The sequence below is a fragment of the Colletotrichum fructicola genome, assembly GCF_000319635.2.
Source record: "Colletotrichum fructicola Nara gc5 chromosome Unknown KSG_Nara_v1_contig04, whole genome shotgun sequence".
Taxonomy (NCBI): domain Eukaryota; kingdom Fungi; phylum Ascomycota; class Sordariomycetes; order Glomerellales; family Glomerellaceae; genus Colletotrichum; species Colletotrichum fructicola.
This window is the reverse complement of record NW_027094054.1, coordinates 5385087-5404184: the sequence shown is the minus strand read 5'-3', so window position 1 is coordinate 5404184 and position 19098 is coordinate 5385087. Positions and strand designations below refer to the sequence as shown.

At 53.5% G+C, this 19098-nt stretch overlaps 6 protein-coding genes across 6 annotated transcripts; 3 read left to right on the top strand and 3 right to left on the bottom strand.

Annotated features, from left to right (window-relative positions):
- Positions 1-2237: 2237 nt before the first annotated feature.
- On the bottom strand, positions 2238-5915 carry CGGC5_v008352 (Transposon Tf2-6 polyprotein; the record flags this gene model as incomplete). Its single annotated transcript, XM_066152004.1, has 1 exon — positions 2238-5915. One exon carries the CDS (start codon positions 5913-5915, stop codon positions 2238-2240), a length of 3678 nt encoding a protein of 1225 aa, XP_066008688.1.
- A 2326-nt stretch (positions 5916-8241) lies between these two features.
- tdiE-13 (putative methyltransferase tdiE) lies at positions 8242-9912 on the top strand (the record flags this gene model as incomplete). Its single annotated transcript, XM_032026352.1, has 11 exons — positions 8242-8274; positions 8337-8372; positions 8464-8557; positions 8608-8630; positions 8689-8707; positions 8758-8880; positions 8976-8998; positions 9051-9088; positions 9151-9288; positions 9345-9764; positions 9876-9912. The coding sequence occupies 11 exons, from the start codon at positions 8242-8244 to the stop codon at positions 9910-9912; spliced, it is 984 nt and encodes a 327-aa protein (XP_031892266.1).
- Positions 9913-9944: 32 nt separating this feature from the next.
- MAN1B1-1 (Endoplasmic reticulum mannosyl-oligosaccharide 1,2-alpha-mannosidase) lies at positions 9945-11799 on the bottom strand (the record flags this gene model as incomplete). Its single annotated transcript, XM_032026341.2, has 3 exons — positions 9945-9959; positions 10033-10044; positions 10105-11799. The coding sequence occupies 3 exons, from the start codon at positions 11797-11799 to the stop codon at positions 9945-9947; spliced, it is 1722 nt and encodes a 573-aa protein (XP_031892263.2).
- A 1419-nt stretch (positions 11800-13218) lies between these two features.
- CGGC5_v008349 (uncharacterized protein) lies at positions 13219-14050 on the top strand (the record flags this gene model as incomplete). The annotated part of the gene is made up of 3 exons (XM_066152003.1): positions 13219-13468; positions 13548-13832; positions 13893-14050. 3 exons carry the CDS (start codon positions 13219-13221, stop codon positions 14048-14050), a joined length of 693 nt encoding a protein of 230 aa, XP_066008838.1.
- Positions 14051-14749: 699 nt separating this feature from the next.
- ligI-2 (2-pyrone-4,6-dicarbaxylate hydrolase) lies at positions 14750-15721 on the top strand (the record flags this gene model as incomplete). The annotated part of the gene is made up of 1 exon (XM_032026317.1): positions 14750-15721. The coding sequence occupies one exon, from the start codon at positions 14750-14752 to the stop codon at positions 15719-15721; it is 972 nt and encodes a 323-aa protein (XP_031892261.1).
- Positions 15722-16107: 386 nt separating this feature from the next.
- On the bottom strand, positions 16108-16776 carry CGGC5_v008347 (putative feruloyl esterase; the record flags this gene model as incomplete). The annotated part of the gene is made up of 1 exon (XM_032026306.2): positions 16108-16776. One exon carries the CDS (start codon positions 16774-16776, stop codon positions 16108-16110), a length of 669 nt encoding a protein of 222 aa, XP_031892262.2.
- Between the last annotated feature and the right edge of the window lie 2322 nt (positions 16777-19098).

Below are 19098 nucleotides of genomic sequence, written 5' to 3'. Positions count from 1 at the left end.
AACAGGTTCGCTACCGGCCGATAAGCCCATGCATCATGGGCCGTGGGCGGAGCAACTTCACAGCCAACCTTTTTCTTTTCTTCCTTACTTCGTCCTTTCTCGGATGGAAGCTTTCGTTTGATTTCGTAAGCTCGGCTGTGGCTTTCTGACGGCTCGTAACGCTCGGATATTGAAACAGTGGCAAGGTTGACGGTCTGTCTGTTGGCGCCATCCTTGTGCTATGACGTCCCATTTGCCCTTTGACGTCTCTGTCAGCTGAAGTTCAGCTCCAAGCAAAAGAGGGCGCGGCCACATGGCGAACAGGGCCAATGACAGCACCGCCACGGATTCTGCGTTGAGACATTGAGTGCATAGCCATGCTGCTGAGTGGCCCGGTTCAGATTAAGGCCAAGGACGGAGGGTTTGCAGGCCGTCCGCCTCCCATTAAAGGAGGCCATCGACAGGGGCGAGTCATGATAGCTAGCCGAAGTGCGGGTCTACTTTTTGGGCCCCCACGCCGACACATGCATCGTGCCTTGGGCTCCGAGGAATGAAGCCGTGGCATCATCGTGAAGATGGCAGCAGTGCAGCTTGGCTTGGGCTGCAATGTATGCGCGCTTTTCCGTCCATGTTTGTTGTTTGTCCTAGAAGCCAGGGGCAATGTTGAGATTCCCGGACAGAAATTTCCCACGCATATTGGTCAGTTAAAGGCCTCAAACGTGGCTCAACCATACCTGTCCATGTCCGGGTCCGCAAGAAAGTCACGAGACGGCACCAGTTCCCTGTTCTCCCGTAACATTCCCCCGACTCGAGTGCCATTGCCCCGTCCGTGATATCGGAGATACCACCGCGTGTTCCACGGAGGTGAGAAACCCATGGCACAAGAAAACTTGACCGTCTTTGCTTGCGGGCATGCTGCACACGATCTGCCGTGGGCAAGCAAACATGAGAACATAAACAGAAAGAAAAGCCCGAGAATGTCTCGGGTTCATCTCGCGATCGGACTCGTCGGGCGAAATAGCCTGCAGACGATCATCTCTTTCCGCCCTGAACTTGTGGATCTGCGAAGTTTCCACGTTGGCCGACCGTCGATCCCACTAACGCTCGCGGGGCCGCTGCGGGACCGTCGGCGTTCTCGCCTGCCGCTGACTGGTTTCCCGGGGTCGGTGACTCGGCTGGCAGAGTTTAGCCTCAAAAGCTCCAAATCAAGTTGCGGAAAGAGATGAATCGGCCCCATTCAGACGCGCGTGGCTATCAAAAGAGACGCAACCGAGCCACGACTAGTATCCGTGTCTGTGATAAAATTAAGCCGTGCACATCTGTTCTGGCGGCGAGGGATTCCCCTTTTTGGAAGTGGATGGTTCAAGTCTCCGTAAGTTGTCCGAAAGAGATGTGGTGGAGATGTACAATGATCTGGCGCGAACAAGCTGGTTGTGATAGACCTGGAGCGTCGCCGTTTTCGAGTTCGGTGGGAATGCGGCCCATCCCGTCGACAAAGACGGACTAACAGTAATTAAGCATAAATAGATACCCGCATATTTATATGCAAAGATATGTACGAATTCTTGTTCGTGCCGGGCTTGACGAAATCTCGCTGCCTGGCCTATTCTTTCAACGGCATCCATTGTAGTGCATTCGCACCGTCACATCCACCGCCCTGCACCGATCCCGACATGCAAGATCCTACGTCTTCCCGAGGTTGAGGCTGAAAAAGACAAAGTGGGCCAGGTCGCACAGAATAATGACATCGAAACTCGACCAACAGAAAGTCATGGCAGCACAGAGTCTGGCACCCGAGGCAGACCCTCTCTTTGGGACGGTACTCTTGTACACCGTGATCGGGGTAAAAGGTGCCGACAAAAGATAGCGGTGGATGCAAGTTCTGGCCCATCAGAAACCATTCGACCCATACAGACCTAGGTGGATTAGAAAAGACAACCCTATGATGACCACCACACTTTCATCGGGATGCGAATACTCCACTCATTCTATCAAGAGTGTGATCCCCCTTCGGCCAACCAAACAGGCGGTATGTGTAAGGGGCTGGCCCCTAGGCTTGTTCAACGTAGAGGTGCCGTCGATTGACTATTCTAAGCTGAAGAAGGAGGAAAGGACTTTACAGGGATAGGCGCCTAGCAGCAGTGATGCAGACCGGGGCTAGGCGGTGTGCTACAGCAGAATAGTGGATCCGGCGGAGCCGGATCTCGGTAGCTGCTCCGGCAAAGCCGGAGATCTCGGCCGGGCTCTAGCCCGTTACATTACCTCCCCGCTCCCCTCCGGCGGCGCGTCCGTGGCGCTAGAGCTGGGTCTCCGTCGTGCTTCATCGCAGGGCCGTAACGTTGTTCGTAAGCCTCCATCGCTTCCGTCCCCTGGAGCGTCTCGATAGGCTCCCAGGTTCTCTCTGCGTATCCTTCCCACTTAACCAGCACTTCACGGCGTCTCCCACGCCCTCGACGCTTCCAGGCGGCGGCGTCGATACTCTCTACATTCCAGGTCTCCTCGCCTTCGTCATCTATAATTGGGGGCGGCTGCTCGTCGTCTAGCGTTTGCCCAGGTAAAGGGTCGTTACCTGCACGCTTCAGGGTATCCACGTGGAAGCGTGGGTATATAGCCGTTGGCACGTTAAGCTCTACCACGTATGGTGAGATAACCTTCGTAACGGTATACTTATGGTGCAACCAATCCAGTTTCTTGCATGGCCTAGGAGACCTGTAGTGGCCCATGTGAAGCCAGACTTTGTCGCCTGCTTCTAGTCTCTCCGTAGGCTGGCGCTTCCTGTTAGCCAGCTCCTCATAGCGTTGCTGCGTTGAGGCAAGGGTCGACCGTGCCATATCCATCACGTCCTGGAGCCTTGTTACCAACTTGCGTGCCAGGTCCTCGCGACGGCCCCCATGGTCTTCTGGGTCTGCCTCTTGAACCCGGACAGGCTCTGGGTGGTATCCGTGTTCTAAGAAGAAGCTGCTCATGCCTATAGCGCTGCTATCGCGGCTGCAGAGCGCTAGTTGAGCTGCTGGGAGGTTATTCGCCCAATCCTTCTGCGAGTAGGTAATGTAATTGCGTAGGTAGGCCTGGATCTCTTGGTTCATCCTTTCTGGGCCGCCATCAGTCTGTGGGTGATAGGCAGTACTGAGCCGCTGTTCTATTCCTAAAAGCTTGCAGAATTGCCGCCAGAAGCGGCTCGTCCAGTTGCTTCCTCTGTCGCTCACGATTGAAGTAGGGACGCCGTGGAAGCGGAAGTGGCAGCTCAGGAATCGTTCAGCGCAGGCTTCAGCTTCCATACTTTCCATAGCTTCAAGGGTTACGCCTTTTCCTAGCCGGTCGATAATTACCCAAAGGTATCGCTCACCCTTATCCGTAAGGGGAAGGTCGGTAATGAAATCCATAGCGAGGTCGCTTCGTATACGCTGCGGTATTGGTAGAGGTTTCAGAAGTCCTTTTCGATGCTCTCTCCAGATGTGGCTTCGCCCGCAGCCATCGCAATTGCGGCAGAAGCGTCGTACTAGCTGTGACTGGCCAGGCCAGTAGAAGCGCCTACTGACTAACGCGAGGGTATTATCTCTACCAGGGTGGCCACTAAGTACTGAGTCGTGGCTGCTTTGAACGATACGAGTACGTAGTGTGTTCGCCTCGCTATCTAGGTCTTCGCTACCTGGTACCCAGATCCGGTCTCTGAATAGTAGTCGGTTGCCATTATCGATCTCACACTCAGCAATCTGGACCTTTAGCTTGAGGCTAGGAGGGAAGCTTCTTTCTCGTTGTTTCACAGCATTATATGCCTGCTGGTAGACTTGGTCTTGCCCTTGGGTCTGGTCCCAGAGTTGCTGTAGTTCCTTATCGTCGGTGAACACAAGCACTGATGGGGCTGCCTCTACGCGTCGTGTACGCGTTGAGGTAAGGGCTACTTCGGGAAGAAGCTGGAGAATCCGGCCTTGTTCGCGCTCGTCCTCTAGAGACGTAGGTACGTCTTGTTCGCGTCTAGAGAGTGCGTCTGGCACTACTGCTTCACTTCCTGGCCGGTACTGTATCTCGAAGTTGTACTGAGACAGCTCCTCTGCCCATCGGCTTTGTCGTTCTGTGAGCCTCTGCTTTGTCATGAAGTACTTCAGGTTCTTATGATCAGATAGAACCTTGAACTTATTGACGCTCTGCAGTTCCGCTCTCCATGCTCGTAGGCAGCTAATAATAGCTAGCATCTCCTTATCGTGGATTGGGTAGTTGAACTGGGCGGCATTCAGCCGCTGCGAGTGGTATGCTACTGCGTGACGTCTCCCATGCTCATCTTCTTGTGACAGTACTCCTCCAAGGGCGAAGCCTGAGCAGTCAGCCTCAACGTAGGTTGTACGCTCAGGGTCTAGTTGATGTAGGATAGGCTTGGCTGCAAAGATCCTCTTAAGCTCCTGGAATGCTACTTCCTGCTCTTTACCCCAGTGGAATAGGACGCCCTTCTTTGTAAGAGATATAAGGGGTCCAGCAATCTCTGAGTATGCTGGGATGAAGATCCGATAGTAGTTTGCAAACCCTAGGAAGCTTCTAACTCCCTTAACCGTCTTTGGCGCAGCCCATTCCTTGATTGCCTTCAGCTTCTCAGGATCGCAGGAGATGCCTACTCCTGCGGTGATAATGAACCCTAGGTACTTGACTGTCTTCACAGAGAACGCACACTTATGAGGGTCTAGCCGGAGCCCTGCAAGAGCAAGCTTCCGTAGTACTAGCTTAACCTTTGCTTCGTGGTCTTGCCGTGAGCCGTTTGAGTAGATCAGTACGTCGTCCATATATGCCGTAGCGAAATCGTCTAGGTACTCTCGAAGCACTCCGTTGATATATCGTTGAAATGTAGCGGGGGCTCCTGTAAGCCCAAAGGGTACAACTAGCCATTCGAATAGCCCATATCTTGTCCTGAAGGCCGTCTTATGCTCCTCTCCTTCAGCAATTCGTATCTTATGGAACGCTGCAACCACATCCAGTTTCGTGAACCACTTAGCAGCACTAACAGTGCGTAGTGTCTCTTGGATTAAGGGGAGAGGGTATCGGTCGCGCTTAGTGAGTTCATTAAGGGCGCGGTAGTCAACACAAAAGCGTATCCCTCCCCCTGGTTTACGTACGAACAGTACTGGTGCTGATGCCTCTGAGCTGCTGGCGCGGATAAAGCCTTTATCCAGTAGGTCTCGTAGGGTCTTACGGAGGACGAGGAGTTCTTCTCGTGACATGCTATAGAGCGGCCCCCATGGTAGTACAGTCTCATTACCACTACTATCCTGTTTGATAGGGATCTTATGGTCGACCCCAGGACGATGTGGTGGAAGGTTGGCGGCTTCGTCAGGTTGGAACAGCTTGTGGAACTCAGCTAGTATAGCTGGCGGAAGGAGGGCCTTTAGATCTGCCTTCTCAGTCTTCTTCGTAAGGGCCTTCTGTATATCTGCTAGGCTGATGGCTCGGACTTCGTATCCTGCAGTTCGTTTGGTGTCTCGTTGTGCTCTCCTATAGAGTGCAGTGAAAGGAGCTCCTGGAAGGAGACGCGCGGCTCTGATCTCCCTTACTCGATCTGGTTCTTCTTCGCCTTTTAAGCGTAGGTCTACGCCACCCCTCCTATGCCGTATCCGTTGTGCAGCGGCATCGTATAGAATACGGTTCCTCTCCATCCAAGGCTTCCCTAGGAACAGGTCGTCACCAAGGCTACGTACGGTATATGCAAAGATCTTCTCATCATAACCACACAGCTCTAGGTTGAAGACAACTACACCTGTTGCTTTTGTAGCGCCTGTAGCGTCGCTAAAGCTGCCTAGCAGCCGCTCAGAGCGGTCTACTACCGGTAGGCGGAGCTTACGGGCGAGGTCGTGGTCGATAAGGGAGTATAGATCGCACCCAGTGTCTACTAGGGCGTCTGCTTGAGTGCCCTTGTGTATGCGGGTAGTGATCACTGCTGATTTGCTGCTCATGTGATGCTTGAACTGCTTCCATTCTGTAATGTCACTAGGCTTGGCCTCTAACGCCCGACTTCGCGTTAGAGTTACTCTTTTCCCGAGCTCTCTTCAGCTTCAGAGCTTCCTAGCTCCTCTATAGCATTACTATCGCTGCTCTCCTCTCGCCTCTTAGCTTTCTCAACCTTCTTGACCTTCTTAGGCCCTGAACGTCTTGGCTTAGGGCACCGTGTAGCAATATGGCCGATCTTATTGCAGTTATAGCATTTACGGTTATCTTTCTGGGGCCTTATGTTGTCTTCTGATGAGGAAGAGTCGCTGCGGTAGCGCTGTGACTTTGCGGCTCTTCTGGGCTCCTTAGTCCGGCTGACTCCAGCCATGAGGGTGTCCCCATCGGCATCTCGGTATCGTCGTCGTTCGTGACGTTCCTGGTAGGTCCTACTATCTAGCCCTGACCCTATTATCATAAGGACCCGGGCGTATTCTGGGTAGGTTTTCGGGGGATCGATTACACTAATTAGACGGTCCCGCAGAGTGGAGTTCAGGGCTCCTTTCAGATAGTTGATTCTGACTGCGTCTGCCCAGTGTCCTCCTCCACCTTCTGCTAACTCCTTCTCAAACTTTGGGAGGAATGTAGCAAAGCTTTCGTTTTCCTTCTGTCGGATAGTACGTAGCCTATCCAGTGCCCTGGCTTCTGCATTGGGATCTCCATAGCGAGTCTCAAGGTATTGCATAAACTGATCGGAGGATTCCGCTCCATCTGCTCCGCCTTGAGCGTAGTAGGGTGACGCCATGGTTTGAGCTGTGCCTTCCAGCCTTGCGTAGATGTATGCGAATATATCGGCATCACAGTCGAAAGCTTCCCTATCTCTTCGTATCTTTCCCTTCATCTCTAGGAACCAACGTTGGAAATCTTTACGTATGCCGCTAAACTTTGGTGGGTTTGGTATTTGATGTTTCCTCCGCCCTCTAGCTGCCATCGTTATACCGTCGCTCGTTGCCTGTATAGTTGTATCGGCTGTGGACGGGGTCGTTACGCTGCTCGCAAGCGGCGTAGGGGTTGCTCTATCCGTTGACATAAGCCCATTCAGAGCTGTCAAGAGCTGCGTCATCTGGGCCGTCTGCTGGGCCATCTGGTCCTGAAGAGGACGGACGCTTGCGTTGACCGCTTCGTTGATCCGGCGATCAATCTCAGCATTCATCGCGTCGTTTACGCTACCCTCTGGCGGATCCATCGTGCCGCTCTCGTGAGGTTCCATATAGCGTCTTCTCGTTGCGCTACCCTCTAGCGAATCGTCGTGTCGCTCTCGTGAGGTTCCGTATAGCGTCTTCTCGTTTGCACTACCCTCTAGCGAATCGTCATATCGCTCTCGTGAGGTTTCGTATAGCGTCTTTTGTTGTCGAGCTTAGAATATGTAAGGGGCTGGCCCCTAGGCTTGTTCAACGTAGAGGTGCCGTCGATTGACTATTCTAAGCTGAAGAAGGAGGAAAGGACTTTACAGGGATAGGCGCCTAGCAGCAGTGATGCAGACCGGGGCTAGGCGGTGTGCTACAGCAGAATAGTGGATCCGGCGGAGCCGGATCTCGGTAGCTGCTCCGGCAAAGCCGGAGATCTCGGCCGGGCTCTAGCCCGTTACAGTATGATCTTCTTCTGTTGGTTCTATCGGGAGACGGGCGGTCCTCCGATGGCCAGTGGAGCCTGTCAAGCCCAAATTCAGCCGTTTGCAGCATTTCGGCTGGAACGCGCCGCAATGAAACTCACCTTTCAGTGCAGGTCGATGTACCTCGCCGCAATCGTCACTCCATTTTTAGCAGTCTTCATCCTATCATGCTCGAGCAAAACCCAGGCGCCGCAAATACTGGCCAATGGGCATTCATTGTCGGTTCGGGCTCTTGGCTGTTGGTGCAAGTTGAGCGGGAACCCCATGAACAAGTACCTGTAGCTTTGCGATAGGCATATTTAAGCTCTGTACAACGTCAAAAGTACAATCTGTTGCGGGCAGCTGATGTTGAGAGGAAAAGAGAGAGACGCAAGATGGGACAGTTGTGCGTAGGATCTGGAACCCTGCTCTGGTCCTACAGCGTGTAAGCAATTAAGAGCCGTCGTCGCCGCCACATTACTTGGGTTTCCGCTAGTCCTCTCCCCCGCCATTCGTTTCCTTCTCGCGCGTTCGTCCTCACGTATAATCGTGGTGTTGATTCGCCTCATCCCGCTTACGCTCAGTAAGCTATGCGTCACTGTTGAACAATGTGAATTGAGCTTTTAGACCACGCACATCGTTTACGAATTTGGCGCCTCTGATCAATCCATCAATCACACCGTGCGATGATGCAGGGCTCAGACATGCAAGACGTAGATGGGCCAGACCCTGACTTTGTAAGTCTCTAGGTGCGCATCGCGACGATATTGAAATGTGCAATTGACGTGAATACGCGCAGGATACTGAAGTGGACGAAGCGCTGGGTGTAGAAGATGTCAGTATTCTTCTCTTGGACTGACTCTGTGTTGCGAATGCATCCATCGAAAATGGGGAAATTGTCGTTAACATTTCTGCTCGGGCTCCAGGACTTTGAGAGAGCGTCGCTGTATTCTGTTAAGTCGGAAATCAAGAAGTTCCAGTTTGAGAATGGCAGGACTTACCATTCCATGAGTGAAGGGAGTGCGTCTTCACTTGCTTCACTATAAGTCTGCTACGCTAATGCTTGATAGAGTATAACTACCCAAACGATGATGTAAGCGATTACTTCTCGGAAACCTGATCGTAACCAAGACACTGATTGAGGTGATCAGGAAGAGAATAGCCGTCTAGGTATGTCTTCCGAGCCCCATGGTTCAATGTGGATGTTCTGATGAAAACAGAGTTGCAGCATCGCATCTGGAACCTTACACTTGACGGTGAACTAGCGCTATGTCCAGCACATAAGACGGCCAAGAACGTCTTGGATATGGGTACTGGAACTGGTGTTTGGGCCATCGACTACGGTAAGTTTCTCTCTGGTCTCCATTACTGGTTTAAAGGGTTTGCGATGTCTTTCGTCAAGATTGTTAATATCCAGATACTGACAAGCTCGTTACAGCGGACGCCTTCCCATCTGCACAGGTTCTAATCGTCTGCTGTACGTAAACAGTGCCTTTAGCTAACCTACAAGTAGGTCATTGGCGTGGACCTAAGCCCGATCCAACCAGAATGGTAAGCGTACTCTTACATACGTCCACAAAGTTTGAAGCCATGATCTCATTGAAGCTGTCCAGGGTACCCAACAATTGCAGCTTTGAGATTGATGATCTGGAGAAGAGGTGGGCCTGGTCAAAACCTTTCGACTTCATCTTTTGCCGGACTATGGAAGGTTCATTCTCTCACCCAGTCAGCATCATCCATAAGATTTATGAGTGAGTTTGTCGATCCCTGCAGCCCCTTCAACGCATTTGTTCACCAGCACCACCAGGGCTTTGGAACCCGGCGGCTGGTTCGAAGCCGGAGGTTTCGTGCTTCCAATCGGCTGCATCGACAACACCCTCTTCGAGTCCCCGGCTCTCATGCGCTGGCACGAAACCATGTACGAGGCAGGCAATGCCATCGGCCGTTCCATCGAGAGCCCATCGAAGTATGTGGACGCCATACGTGCCGCCGGCTTCGTTGACGTCACTGTAAAGAGGTTCGCCTGGCCGCTCAACTCATGGCCCAAAGAGAAGAAGCTCAAGGAGGTTGGTATGCTGCATTATGTCAACCTCGACTTGGCACTAGAGGGGCTGTCCCTGGGCTTGCTTACACGCGCCCTGGGATGGACACGGCAAGAGGTTTTGGATCTCTGTGCTGAAGCGCGTATGGACTTGAAGAACAGGAAGATTCACGCATATTGGAATGTGTAAGTCTACCTATCTATTGTCCAACTACTTTTTTTCAGAATATGCGTGTTGAAATGTAGTCGCTCGATCCTTTGCGGAACAAATAAGCATCTCGTTACTAACCTTTGCAGGCAAGTTGTGTATGGTAGGAAGCCAGGAAGGGCGTAGAGCACGGATAGTTAGAAGGTTGGACTTCATCCCTAAAGACACACTTGCTAACCCAAAGGTTGCAATGTAAGTACATAGATGTACATAAGAGTTCTATTACACAAGTTCTAGTTTACATACGGGAAGAGGGCACTATTTCCATCGTCTAAATGGGTGTGCTTCTGTGTTGAAGACAAATTCATCAAGACTCACGAGTCCCGGCTCGCTGAAGATGAGGTAGAAGTACTTTAGCGTCTCGCCCATCCAAAACGACTCCATGGAGTCGCTCGCCGGCGGCTTTCCATCCGCCGTCACATCCCACACCGCAGTATTGGCGAGATCGGTGCTCGTCGCGTTGTCGATGGACGTGAACATGTCCCACGCGGACTCAAGAAGCGCCGCGTCGCCGCTGGTGCGGTACATCACAAAGACGCTCTCAATGGCCTCGGGGCGGAGGATGTACCGCCGGTCCGGCACCTCAGAGAACCCCTTGACAAGCCTCTCGTCCTTGATGATCTGCTCGACGTCATCGCCCTTGTCGTTGCGCTGCTTGACGTGCTTCTTCCAGAGGGACTCGTCCCACGCGCACTCCTCCTTGGAGGGGCAGGGGACCATGTAGAACGTCTCAGGCATGATGCCGTGCGGGAAGACTTTGTAAGCGTAGATGCACCCGTCCACGAGCTTCCTCGCGACGTCAATCTCGGACGCGCGGCCGTAGAGCTTGCTGCCGAGCGCAAAGAGGCCGCCGAGGAAGCAGACGAGATGCTGGCCTTGTGGCTCCAGCTCCACACCGGAGTCGCGGGCGTGCGCCTGGCCCGCAATGAGGATGTCGTCATTCGCCGGCGTCATGGGCCGGAAGAGGTTGTGGGTGATCATGGGCTCAACAGCGGTTTCCCACATGGTGCGGTACATCTCGCTGCGGCCGCCGACGAGGGCGGACATCTTGGGGAAGTACTCGTAAAGGGAGTCTGCCATTGCGCCGAGTGTGTAGTCGTCGCCTTCGTAGAAGATCTTCTTCTCTGGGTTGACGACCAGGGGGAACAAGCCCGGGATCTTGGTCTTGTTCTGCTGCGCCTCAAAGATTTCCATGATTCGCTGCGTTGCGTCCCACCATTTTGGGTCGCCGGTCAAGATGGAGAGGCGGGTGAACTCCATGCATAATGATCCAATCTCAGCCACGAGCTCGCCGTTCGGCGTGGACTGCTCCTTGCCGTCGATGGCATCTTTAATCTTCCAGCGCGTGATGGGCATCCTGTTGGGTGTGTCAAAGGCCTTGTAGAGCATCTCGCCGACCTCAACGGCCTTGCGGAGGAGCCGCACGTCGTTGCTGAGGTCAAAGGCGGAGAGGAAGCCACCCAGGTAGCGGATGGTAGTCTCAAAGACATTGACCTCTTGGAGGTCCGTCATCGTGAAGTTGATTGTCTCGGCGGCGGTAACGGCATCAGCGAATTCCTCCTTCATGCCCATGATCCAGAGCGTGTCAAGGGAGTCAACGAGAGTGGCGGCCCAGCCGCCAAAAGTGTTGCGGCGCGAGCCCGACACCGGGGTGAGTTCGTCGGAGAGCCATGCGTGCGCCTTGTACGAAGCCCAAGCCTTGGAAAATGCTGCTTTTACGGTCTGTTGGCGCTCTTCACGGACGCGGCGGTGGTCGCTTGATTCGTGGGGGAAAGTCGCCTGGACCTGGGGGAAGCGGACGGATGGTGATGTTGGGAGGGGACGGAGCGGCTGCGGGGCCGGGTTGTGCACCGTGACAGTTTTCCAAAAGTAGGAATCTGATGATTCTGTCTTCCAGTCTATTGGTGTTGGCAGCTGGGCTGAGGATCTGAGGCTGGGTATGCCGCCGTCTGTGTGCCAGAGGAGTAGGAGAATGATGGAGACCGGCAGGCCGATGAGGACGATGCCTGGCATTTTGCGCCTTGCGAGGAGCATCCTTACTCGGAGGATGAAACGAAAAGGAAAGAGTGTGTTGGTTCAAGACGTTCGAGCCGAGCGGCCAGGCCGGATTTCTGTCCTTATCAACCCTTCCGGTCGGTGTTGTGTCTTATTTTTGGAGCAGGAAAACGGAGAGGAGTGAAGGTTGGGGGCTCGGCGCTTAAGGTTCGGGGTGACGGGGCAGTTGGGGGAAGACGCCGGCTTGAGCCACCCTTGCCTCATGACGGTTGGTTTGCAACTCTGGACAGGACCCCTGCGGGAATAGCCTTGGCGGGGGAACATCACTGGCTTAATGGGGAGGCGGTGGCATGAGACGAGGCTCGGACCCTGGTCTGTTAAGATCGTTCCTGGTCTTTTGCCCGGTGCTGGGCGCGGAACCAACGGCTGTGTTGGTGTTGGATACATTGTCTTTTTCGGGAAGGCGCGTTGGCGTTTGCTCAGGGGCTGGCCAATTCCGTTTCTTCGTCATGATTGGAGCTAGTGCCGTGGTGCCGACTTAAGAGAACCGTGTACTTGTTACAAACTCTCTTTGCCTGACCAGTTTACGTGAGACGAACTCAGCATTCACCTGATGTACTTCGAGCTGTCGTTCCCAGTAGACTCGAGGCTGCAGGCGAGAAGAACAAAAAAGAAGCATAAATCAAGGTGTCACCTCCTCCGCCCGATCGATTGCAAACGCGCTCCAACCGCCGGCCCAATTTCGTCTACATGCAAGTTAACGCCCGAACCATATCCTCGGGACGGACCGCTGGCTTCAATTGGTCTTCAGCCGTATTAGCCCCATCGTGTTGACATGGATGCTGTCTTGGCTGGCCTATCACGGGATCGGAATCGTATCCGTTGCGCCTACAACCAACGACAGTTATTTTCTAGCAGAATGCACTGTATTTGGCTGGAAAAGAGACAGTGCGAGCAGGCTTTCTGGCAAGAAATTGTTTGTGACTTGGATCGCTCATTCAAGATTCAGCAGGCGGCCGAGGTGGGTTGAGCAGTCACACAGTTGGTTGCATGGTGCGACTAGGTCAATGGTCCCATCCGCACCAACAGCCCCGACGCAAGGGAAAGATGCTCATAAGCTAGTCATGTCTTTGTGAGGAAGTTGACTTCCGTGCCATCGATTCCCTCTGCAATTTTTCTTCCCAACTCCGGCAGTTCATGGTATTTGCTACTCGTTGAATCAGAGTCTAGGCCCGGGAGTTCTGAACTTCTTGATTCCTCAAGATGATTTCCGTCATTTTGCTATCTAACATCTTAATCCTTTCATTTTCATCTGTTTTTATCGAGGCTGCCTGCTATTATCCCAACGGTAGCATTGCCCCCAACGATACACCATGTCGAGACGATACAGCCGAGTCAACTTGCTGCGGGCAGGGTTACGCTTGCCTCTCTAACGGCATGTGCCAGGCAACAGGCTCGGAGTTGCAAAAGGATGGTGCCACGGAACTCGTGAGGGGAGCTTGCACCGACAGGTCGTGGCGAAGTTCAAGCTGCCCGTTGTTCTGCATCAATCCAGAGACCGACAATGTTGGAGGAGGGATAGGCGTTGCCAAGTGCCAAGGTACGACGCAAGAGTTGTATTATTGCATCAACTCGGTCCAAGATCAGGTCAACTGCACCGCCAAACAGAACGTCTTGTTCTTCCAACGTAAGTTCAGTTGCTATTCGTGCATGTCAAGGTTGACGTGTCTTCTCATCATTATCGACCCGGCTGACGCATCCCGTAGAATCTGCAACCGCAATCACAACCATCGGTGTCGAGGCGACAACTTCGGTAGCGTCCACAACAACAACATCCGAGCTCAGTGCATCGGCATCAACATCTGCAGTAACCTCTGCTGCCACGTTAGACCCGTCGAGACTACCGAGCCAGAACCCCATAATCACAAGCAGTGCCGCGCAGAGCCCGACAAATAGCCCAACAAACCAGCCAGACGCAGAGAGCGACCGCGGCGTGACGATTGGGGCGGCCGTCGGCGCATCAATCGGCGGCCTAGCACTCGGGGCTTCTGGTGTGTGGCTGTTCTTTTTCTTGCGTCGACGGAGGCGGGCCAGAGAACAAACCGTTGCAGACAGGGCTCCTTCGTATGCTCCTTCATACGCTCCTCAATACCAAAGCCCTCCACCGCATCAAGTCTATGAAGCACCAGTCGAGTGGAAGCCACCGGTCAGTCACAACCAACATTTTAGCCCGCAAGAGCTGCCGGCATGGGAGCACAACAGGAGGTGATCAAGGCGTATATGAAGTAGCAAATTAGATTGGCACTTTATAGACTGTTTCTTGATGACCACACACTTGCCATCTTACTGTTTTGAAGTTTTGGTATTTGGACGGGTGTTGGCTGCCTGAGTGGACTGGGTGGATGGTAATTATATGCAACAACGATGACGACCATGATGACAGAAGAGTCGAAGACGATAGCAGAGGCAATAGCCATAGAGACATCAGTAGATGTTTGTTGGGCGGGGATGATCAATATTCTTCTGCCTGTCAACGAGCTCCTGCTGAAAGACGCAAAGTCTGGGCGGTGTTGAGACAGGTTCTGAAGGAATGTTGACCATCAAGCACTTTTATTTTATATACCTATTAGATATCCGATATGTTCCACTGTTTTCTCAACAGAATACTTCGTACAAATGTCCATGTGGTTATATAAGCCCCTATGTTACCAATCCCGGTCCTGCCCAATGGGAATGGAAGATGAGAATACTCGCAAATCAGATTGCACCTCGAGGAGACCTGAGATCTTCGGTAATTTTTCTGCGGCCCGACAACCATCCCGGCCACGCCCAGCACTGAGTAAGCACCTTGGTCCTCGTTTCCCGTGGCTTATCGTTTTGTCTTCACCTCCGTCCTATGTGATTACTGCGTCGCGTAATCTACGCCGTTGAAGACTCAAAGCAATTCCATAAATAGTGAAAGTTCAAGATGCTAGCAGCATTTGGCCACATACGCTGTGGCGCATACTCGAGAAATGTTTCCGCGGTGAAGCCCCGCAGGCGCTGGGCTACCCCTAACCTCCTTGGGCCATCTCGATATCGAGCCTTCAGCTCCTCATCCAAGCCTATCCCTCCAGAAGGGTCGTGGGATAGTCATGTCCACATCATCGACCCCATCAAATATCCGTTCGCCGCTAGCATCAAGCCGCCTAAAGAAGCGACGATGCGCCAAGCACTCGAGAACGCTGACCGCCTCGGGTTGCCGAACATGGTCTTTGTCCAGCTATCGACGTACGGCAACGACAATACGTGGGTGCTAGAGTCCCTCAGACATACGGGGCCGGCTAGGGGGCGTGGTGTCGTCGCTTTTGACCCGGAGCGTGTCGACCTTCAGACTCTCATAGAGTGGCATGACCTTGGTGTCCGAGGTGTTCGAGTCAACCTCAGATCTTCCAAGACTGTTCTCTCGAAGAGCGAGATTCAGAACGTGCTGCGCCAGTACGCCCAAAAGCTTCGGCCTTTGAAAACATGGTCAATCGGATTATACGCCGACATGGAGGTCCTTGATCACGTACAGCCCTTGATCCCCGAACTCCAGGTGAAGGTCGTCCTTGAGCACTTCGGCTCTCCAGCATTCCTGCCACTGGACCCGTCGAAGCAGCCAGGCTGGGATGCGCTGTGTCGCATGATGGAAGACCCTAGTGTCTACGTCAAAATATCCGCCCCGTATCTGTTCTCTACAGATGCGAACTTCTCCAACTTGGAGTCGTTGACAAAGGCGCTTTTTCGCATGCGTAACGGAGCGGGAGTTGTCTTCGGTTCGGACTGGCCCCATACGAAATCGCGCGGATGGGATGCGAATCCGTTTGAGGAAAAGGTGATGGGGTGGTGTGATGGGAGCGAGGAGCTACGGGAGAAGCTTTTCCGGAGTAACGCGCGAGAGCTATGGGACATTGAATGATGCTGCTTTAAGATTTAAACATGAGGCAAGCTTATGAGGTTCAAATGTCTTCATTCATGAAAGGAGAAGCAGATACAAAAGTCAAGCGTAAAGATAGACTTTCCTTCGTTGTCTTTTTTCCGAGTATCGACTACGAGCTTTGCTATCGGGGTAGATATTCCTTGCTATCCGAGCGGGTAGCCGGCATACCAAGACAAAAATGGGAACGACGAGGACGATGGGATTAGTAGAATTGTCAAGATAAAACAAATGTTTGACTTAATGGAGATAGTTCTCCTCCTGATTAACTAAATTCATCCGCCCGAAAAGCAAAACTGTCGATTATCTTTAAATGGTTCGTTCATAAATGAGACTCAACGAATATGATATCCATTCTGCTGCTCATCTTAAAGCTCCTCTCTCGTCTCATCCAGCTTCTCACCAGGCTGAAGACACTGCCACTCACTCCCATCCCACACGCCCTCCCTCGGAAACATACAAACCCTCCTAACCTCTTTCCCAAACACTTTCCTCCCGTCCTCCTCCTCGATCGTCCTTGCCTCAAGATCTTCCGGCGGAACTCCCTCCTCAACCCACTTCCGCAACCTCTCCATCGCATCCCACGGATACGGCCCGCCGTAGAGCGGACTACAATGGTTCATCCCCGGAACCTCGAAATACCTCCAGTACTCCTCAATCTCCACCCCGCGGCTCTCCTCAAGCTTCTTCGCCCGTTCGTAAAACGCCCTCGCAGCCAGCACCATCACCGCCTGGTCCGCCATCCCATGCCACATCAACATCTTCCCCCCGCGCTGCCTGAACCTCCGCAAGTCGTGCGACGTCCCAATCGCGGACGTGAACTCCTCCACGCCCTGCCTGAACACGTCTCTCAACTCCTCCATCGTCATGTTCCCCACGTCAAACTCGGGATCCTTCTTGTCGAAGTACTTAATCCAGTCTTCAGCAACCTCAAACGGGTCCCCTTGACACTCCCCGTCGCCATCACACCTCACATTCATCAACCCAAGCAATCCCACCAGCGGCGCCCCAGGAACATACCCATACCCGCCCTCCATAACCCTCCCCTCCTCATCCTCCAACCCCCTCATCACCATCCGCAAAACCTCCACCGTCCGCCCGTCAACCCGTCCCTTCTCATCACCACACTTAAACCCCCGTCCCTCCAACGCTTCAAACTCAACCTCGCACTCCCCCAATCTCCCAATAATCCCATCCACAGCCCCGTCCGCGGCATCACACCCCTCCACCACCCCTCTCACAACGTCCCTCACCTCGCACTCGCCCGGCCACCACCCCATCTCCGCCATCACAACCTGCGGCCGCATCATCCCGCTCACAACACCAGGAAAATCCACCGCAGGACACATACTCAACACGCCATCCCACCCCCCCTCATCCCTCGCCGCCAGCACCAAACCCTGCCGTCCTCCCGTCGAACACCCAGCAAAATACCTCCATCCCTCTCTCTGCCCATAAAACTCCCTCACAATCCCACCCCCAACGTCTCCCATCTCGCCCACCCCACGATACGCAAACTCCAAACCTATCCCAATCCAAATTCCCCCTCCCCTTCAGCGCCCACTGCTTGACCGGTACCCCCTTCCAATGGCCCCCATCCGTCGCCGCAACAGCATACACTCCCATCACCCCAGCAGCCATGAAATCCCCATCAACATCCCCCGCCACAAACCCGCCCCCTCCAACGCCCAGCAACCTCCCGTTCCACACCTGCCGGTCCAGCGGGAGCCAGACGTGCACACTCACCACAAAGTCATACCCCGGATGGACGTACGAGACTGTGACGTTGCAGAACGGCGCTACGCCGGACGGGGGCACGGAGACGGCCGCGTCGGGCATCCAACCCGCGTGTCCGGTGTAATTCCGCACGACGGCGGCGGTGGTGCGGACGTGTGACGCGCCGGAGAGACGCGGGAAGGTGAATTTGGAGGGGTGGCATTGCGAGATGCCAGCATCTGCTGCGGTCGTGGTGAGGAGAGATAGGACAAGGGCGGCGAGTTTCATCAATATCTCCATTCTTGCGGAACCATTAGCTTCGTACATAAGCCATCGAAAGTGAACAATATTCTCAGTGAAGCATTTCGATACGTTGACCTAGTCTCGGAATATCTGCCCAACTGCACAATCCTCACCGCCTTCCCACCCCCCGCGACATCTCACATCAGCGACACATTCCTCACCAACCCGCACATCCCATCACAATCCACATCACCCCAGCACCAGAAGCGCTTCCTGAAACATAGCGCTTACACCTCCAAAATTCCCCTTCCGTTGCCCCCCCCCCCGTCCCCGGCGCTCTCGGCCCAAACCCCAGACCAACACTTGAACCCCGAAAGGCCCCACAAACGGCGCGGCGGGCGGGGGTGGAACCACGCCGATCGGCGTTCCCAGCAAGCCGGATAACACCCGTGGACCCCTCATCCGCCACCAGTTGCAGCCGGGGCGTCAGCTAATCTAGCGCCCTAACCCCGCGACAATCTCTAGGATCGCCAGACCAGACCTTCCCTGATTGGTTCCAGAACAAACCACTACCGCCGACGCCAACATCATCATGCATAAAGGCTGGCAGACCTCTGGCCATCTTCTTCAAGCCTAGCAGAACCCTTGGATCACAAGCAAATAAGTCTACCGATAAGCACTATGACGGCATGCAGTAGTCGACAGTCACAGAAGCATGTGTCAAATGGAACCATTTCAAAGCATATGCGTCGTTAATTCCTGCCAATTGTACGCCCTACAGACAGATGTATGCCGCCCTCATGCGATGGCCTCGGAACCATCCATCAACCACCAAAGAAAAAAAAGTCTTGAGCATCATCCTGGTCTCGCAAACTAGAGGAAAACCAAGCTCGGGTATCTAGCCCACCTGTCCATCCTTCCAGTTCCCAGCCCAGCCAGGCTCGCAGGCGGACATGAGATGCCCGACTCCAACCGCCAGAAGAGCGACATATTACTATCCACCACCTCAGCATCCCATAATGAGTGGGTATCTCATTGATCGTGAGCAAGCGTTACAGGGAATCAAGAAAAGGCCAAACAGACAGCTCTAGATGAAACTGTAAAACTGGAAAACATTCGCAACCGGCCCCGAAACAAGACAAAAAGCGGACAAAAGTCCAGATATCAAGATAGACCATATCAGAAATAAGCGACAGAAACGGGGTGAGCTGAGAGATGCGGGCGGCGACGCCCCAACCAAAACATACCAAAGCAACGCTATGTAACAACGCCAACGGAGAAAAAGATGCAAATTGCCCACCAACCGGTAAAACGGGATATCATGAGTGAAAAGCGACCGTATATCGTGCAGAGTGTTCGATGCTCCTTGCCGACATGTAGATATGAAAAGGTCATCAGTC